This window comes from Lepisosteus platostomus, chromosome 9, assembly GCF_059453375.1.
Source record: "Lepisosteus platostomus isolate fLepPlt1 chromosome 9, fLepPlt1.hap1, whole genome shotgun sequence".
Classification (NCBI taxonomy): Eukaryota; Metazoa; Chordata; class Actinopteri; order Semionotiformes; family Lepisosteidae; genus Lepisosteus; species Lepisosteus platostomus.
In genome coordinates, this window is record NC_142619.1 from 31408485 (window position 1) to 31414674 (window position 6190).

The following is a 6190-nucleotide window of genomic DNA, read 5'->3' on the forward strand; positions in this document are numbered from 1 at the left end:
TATGTTTCACTATACTGTACTTGCTCACTTGAACTGAACTGTGTCATTTCACAGACAGCAAAAATCAAAACTAAAACAAACTTGGATCAAATAAAAAAAAAATCAGGAACATTGTAAACATTCCTGTATGCAAAGGAACAAGTAATAGGTTTATTCCATGCTGAAAAAAAGAAGAAAGAAAACACAACGCTTCGGCCGTGGAGCCTTCTTCAGGCACCTGAACACAAAGAGAACACACAAGCTCCCTGCAAAGAGCCCCCCAGGTCCAAAATTGAACCCAGGGCCCCAGCACTGCGAGACACCAATGCTAACCACTGCGCCACTATGCCACCTGTATGTAAACATAAGCACAGAAATTGCAAAGACACTCTGCTTGGAATAAAGCGGTATTTTAATCTACTGTAGGTTTCTAAACTACAAGCTATTGACATGAAAGAGATACCATCCAGACCAAAATGCTCGGGGAAGTAGATCTACTCTGCAGCCGCATATAGTCCATTACCTGGGACACCTCTTTATTCTAATAACGATATTGAGTCTAAGAATCCAAATTAAACAACCTACAATTTACATATAGGTACTATAGGACAATATACTTATACACTAGATACTATAGGATGGTTTATGTATTCTCATTCATAAATGGCTGGAAATGCCACCTTTCCTTTTAAACCATGGAGATATCAGTACTTAATATTCGCCTCTTGGCAGTAAACCTTGTGTTTCACTATTTTGTGTGGAAAAGTAAATGTATTCATTTTTAGAATTTTGACACATTCTTAGTGGGAGGGGAAGACCGAGATTAGGATGTGAAAGGGTGAACTTAGAGCTAGTCAGTCTTGCATAGCACTCAGTTGAGTGAATACACTGTATACTGCTGTTAAGGCAACCTTTGGAAAACTGAGAAAAGACGCATTTTTGTTTATATTCTTGGTCATTTATCCGTTTTAACTTCTACTATCTTCAATTTCAACATTTATCGTTTTTATTTGCTTACCTTGCTTTTTGATCGCTTTATCTTCAAATCTCCTGAAAGACATCTATGGCTTACTTTTTCACTACTGGTTCCTATGATTTGTTCAGTTCCTGCTGTGATTTATATACCTACTACACAAGCACATTTTCACAGATTGCTACTTGCTTAATGATCCAAGACTTCCATCCAGCTGTTTCTTGGATCTCAACTAAGGATTCCACTTAAATTAACTTCAGTCATGTGTTCAGGACATTTGTTCCAGATTTCCACAATCCTCCATGAAACAAAGTGTCTCCTGCTCCTCCTAAACTTGATTCCCTGCCATGTTCCCCAGGTTCTTGTATTGGTGCTCATATTGAGGAAGTCATCTGAGTTGAAACATCTTCCTTGGTAATTAATATCTTAATCTTAAATTCTGCTGTAATCCTTTCTGTTCTCTTGATCTGTGTGCATATGACATTACCTTCATACTAGGTATTACAATGATTGCTCTCCTTTCTACGTACCTCCAGAGCAGCAATATACTTACTGTAGTATTTTTACAACTGAGCACATTATGTCAAGTGAGTTCTAACTACTCTGTTGTACCTCATTACATCTTCTGCATAATTGTTTTGACTTGATGAAGACTGTACCAGCTGCTTTGGAAAGCAGCAGAGATCAGGCGTATATTCTATTGTTTTGAGATTTTTCCAGACCAGTAAAGAGTTCTCTGTCTTTGTAATTGTTTGCAGGTTTATCATGTCAGCTAATTACTAAAGACTAAGCCGGGCTCTTCCTCTGCCTTGGATTTAACATCTATTCCTAAAAAGGAATTTGGAAAGGGCTTTTCTCAATTGTGCCATCCACTCATGAAGGCGCTATTTCCTTTTTATTTTCTCATTCTTCATATGAATAATTTATTTATTTCAGCAGAACGTCTGCCAGAGAGAAGAAATGGAAAAAAACAGCAGATGAAACCCAGACTCTGGAATTGAGAACGCCTCTCACTTCCAAAGCCACAAAGAAAGAAAATCTGAGGTCCCAAAAATTTTTTTATTCTTAATGTGAAACAATGTACAAATTTCCTGTCTCTAAAAACATTTTATGCTTCATGGATAAGTTCATATATACTGAAGCATACATGTGGGTTTCATTTCATCCTTAACGAAGCAACAAGATTTTTCCTTTCTGAGTGCATGTTACACAATTTTAGAAGATGTTTGCACTCACATGCTCATTTTGTACTCCTCATTACCCCTGAGTATGAAATTAAGAGAGTATGACATCACTTGGGTTGTTAAAGTGCATGATTGTGAATTTTTGTGTATTAAGGTGTTCAACCGGTTTTAATCACAGTTACTCACTGAAACAATCCTCAGAATGCTGCTGGCTGGAATATCACAGAGTGAAGTTTCTAGGCCAACTGGGGCCCATCAATCTACCATCATTAGTCCAAGCAGTACCACTGTCCTACTTGAAGTGCCTGTGATTGACACAGACCAGATCAAATGCATGGAAAGAAACACAAGGGAGAGCAATTTCCTCTTTACACAGACATCTACAATGGCTTCAGATGTCAGGTCCTATGTCTGGTGCACAACCACGATTATACAGTAAGTATCTTACATGAGGAAGATCATTAAAAAGTTGCAGATATGACAGAGGCAATTTGACCCACCTTATTTACTGTTAAGCACTGAACATTAAGCAAATGATGTAGATAGTGCTTACTTTAGATGAGCTAAAGTCTGTACTGATTAAACACAGGCACGTCTAGTTTCTGGTTTCATGTAGACAAGACTAATCAGCCTCAGCCGAAGAAAAAAGATTTACTGAAATCCGAGATATGTATTTTTCATGACCATGTTTTGGGCTCAAAAAACCTAGAACAATTCTGTGTGCAGGGATGGTCAAACATCCCACTCAGAATTGGTAGAACCTCATAACATACCACAGGAAGAGTCATGTCAGTATACCCCATGGCAAGGGAGGATTTACAAAACTGGAGTGGGAGTAAATTTGGCCCTTGAGTTTTCTGGAATTCATTTAATTATTTAGATCAAATTTGACAAATACTCTGTACAAGAGAATTACGATCACACTATATTAAGTTTTTAGTATCAAACTAAAAACCATTTTTAATTAAAAAAAAATACTTTAATGAGCAATAGAGCTGTCAATTACTAACATACAGTCGGGAGCCATATCACTCTGCAAGTCTCAACTTGCAACACACTAAACCTAAGCAAGTGTGAGCCTGGCCAGTATCTGGTTGGGAGACCTCCTGGGAATGATAAAGATGTTAATTGGACCAGTATGAAGCGCTCACCCTGTGGTCTATGTAGGTCCTTATGCCCCAGTATGATGGGGACACTATACTGTAAAAAACGTATAACCGAGGTCCTTACTCTTTAGGGTCATTAAAAATTCCAGGACATTGTTAACCCTGTGTCCTAAACAAATTTCTCCCCAGCCTTTACCAGTCATTGCCTTCTTAACAATCCCCAACTTTAAATTGGCTACATCACTCTATTCTCCTCCCCACTGCTAGCTGGTGTGTGGTGAGCGTTCTGGCGCACTATGGCTGCCGTCGCATCATCCAGGTGGATGCTGCACATTGGTGGAGGTGGAGGGGAGTCCCCATTACCTGTAAAGCGCTTTGAGTGGAGCGTCCAGAAAAGCGCTTTATAAGTAGAAGTTATTATTATTAAATTTGCTTAAATGTTACACCTGTTGATTTTTCTTATCTTCTTTCTCTCATATTGCAACATAATTCCCTGCCCTGTCACCCCTAGATGTTTAGCTCTGTAAGCATTTGGCCCCATTGCAATGTTTTACATATGGTGATTTATTTATGTCAGTAAGTGTAAATTACTTGATCACATCTTAATATTTCACATACATCCAAGTGCAGGAGGCTCTCTGGCCAGCAGAGGTCTCCATAAGTACACAGTCTTTCAAAAATGGACAAGTAAAGCTTTATTCCATGCTGTAAAGAGAAGAAAAAAAACCCACAATGTTTCAGCTGTGGAGCCTTCTTCGGGTGTCAAAATCTTTGACCCATCTTGGACCCTTCTTTCAGAAATCTCACTTTAGCCTCTGAATCTTTGTCTATTGAGATCAAACAAAACAAAACTAGCTATCACCCCCTGATTTTGAAAAAAAACCCCATAAAAAATCAATCTATTCATTTTAAGAAAGGATATAGTATACATGGTGAAGGTACTCATTACTTGTTTGTTGATATGTACTTTAGGTTTGTCAACCTTTACGTCTTTCAATATGTAACATGGGACTAAGTTGTCAGACAGACTGTTACCCAGTGGACACTTTTCCATACTGAACACATGTATTTAAATAGTCTGTAAAGCCGGTATGTCATTTATACAGTTGCTCTAGGCACCTTATGTTGTCAGTTTTAAAATGTTTTTATGTTTTAGAGATTATTTGAATAAACAAAGAAAATGAGGTGAGCACACTATATCAAAGTAAAGTATGCTGTACTTTCAATGTTGCAGATGAATGGGAAAATATTTTGAAAACATCACTGAATGACTGTGTCTTTTTGAGTGAGTCACAAGCTCACATTGCCTGTGAAATTTAGGAAGAACTTTCTGTTACGCTTATAATCTGAGGATGCACTTTGGTTCTGTGACAGTTGAAAATCCATCCAACTCTTCTGTGGCGGTACCTCTTGGACAAAAGGACATAGAGCACAGGATTGACACATGGATGGAGATACTGCAGCACTGTACACACAAAGTAGAACATTTCCCAGGACTGACCGTGGCGGTAGAGCCCCAGGTAGACACACAGTTCCAGCACATAACCTGGGAGCCAACACACGGAAAAGGTAGCAGCAGCAAGAAAGACCATGATGGAGGCTCGCCGGGTGTTTCTGGCGCTGGCCATGGACATCATGGGGCTCTTGTGAAGAAAGAGGGCCAGCCGGATGTAGTTGAAGGCAATCACCAGCATGGGAATGAAGTAGTAAAGGACAAACTGTCCCAAGACCACCTGGTAGTGGTGCTCATGAATTGTGGGCAGACAGAAGGTGAAGTTTTTTACGGTCCCCGTTTCCTTTGTGGCAAAGATTCGCAGAGGGAAACTGATGAAAAAGCTGAGGGCCCAGACCATGATGAACATGAAGATGACCAGGTCCATCTCCGGGGGCCGGTGAGGATTGGTGATGATCATGGCTCTTGTTATAGAGACGGCACAGAGGGAGTAGGTGCTGGCCGCAAGGGAGAAGGCCAAGGAAAACTGGTAGATCTTGCAGAAGGTATCACTCAAGGGCCAGTCGTGACGCACTGCAGAGTGGAGGGTGAAGGGGATGAGGAGAAGGGTCAGAAAATCAGCCAGAGCCATGCTCAGCAGCAGGAGGTCCAGGCGGTTCTTGCGTAAGGTGTTGTACTTGGCAAAGAGTGAGAACACTAGCAGGTTTGCACAGAAGCCAATCCCCAAGATCACACCACATGTGCAGGCAAATATCAGTCCATAGTTGTTGGGAATAGTCTCCATGGTGATAAGAGCCAAGTTCTGCTGCCACACAGCTATTTTCTAAAAGATGGTACTCAAAGACATGCACAGCAGTTATCAGTAGGTTCTCTAGCTTTCATGTTTCTAGAGATGGCTATCATCAACCCTTTCCTCCCAGTTTTATAGAACGCAAAATCCAATAACAAGCTAGGGCTACTTTCTTTCAAAGCTTCTGGTCATACTCACTTAATAATCCAACAGCATGAAGATGAAGGCATTTGACACCTTTCAAAAAACGCTTTCCTCAAACAAAATAGTTCCTTCTTCTGAAATCTCAGATAACCGGACGTTGGAGTCCCTTTATTATGGATTTTTTTCTAATTTTCCCCCATATAATTGACAGTTAATCTTTTGGGAGCAGAGAGCAGAATTAAAAAATAGCAGTCAGTAAAAAAATGTTCTTGTCAGTTGTAGACAATATCCTCACCCAATTCCAGATTTCTACAAAATATCACTCAAGGGCAAATGCAGAGAACCCTTTGTGAGCTGAGAGCCATGGTCTCTGAGTATGAGGTGATCTGTGTTGTGCAGCAGCTGGTGTGAGTTGGCCCTGAAATAGCACCCAGGTGTGTGAGCAAGAAAAGCAAACAATACTGTATATCAATCCAGTTTATTTCCAGGTGACCAAATTTAAAAAGCCAGTATGCCTCATCCTTCTGGAGAGACAAACTGATTTCAAGGGGAAAAAAAATA

The 6190-nt window shown here is 40.1% G+C and overlaps 1 protein-coding gene across 1 annotated transcript; it reads right to left on the minus strand.

Annotated features, from left to right (window-relative positions):
* Positions 1-4558: 4558 nt before the first annotated feature.
* Positions 4559-5982, minus strand: LOC148654783 (galanin receptor 2b). The gene has a single exon (XM_088646600.1). The coding sequence runs from the start codon at positions 5477-5479 to the stop codon at positions 4559-4561; it is 921 nt and encodes a 306-aa protein (XP_088502726.1). The 5' UTR covers positions 5480-5982.
* Positions 5983-6190: the final 208 nt, after the last annotated feature.

Excerpts from the sequence above, each read along its gene's own strand:
- LOC148654783 (XM_088646600.1), bottom strand. The coding sequence starts at position 5,479 with ATGGAGACTATTCCCAACAACTATGGACTGATATTTGCCTGCACATGT.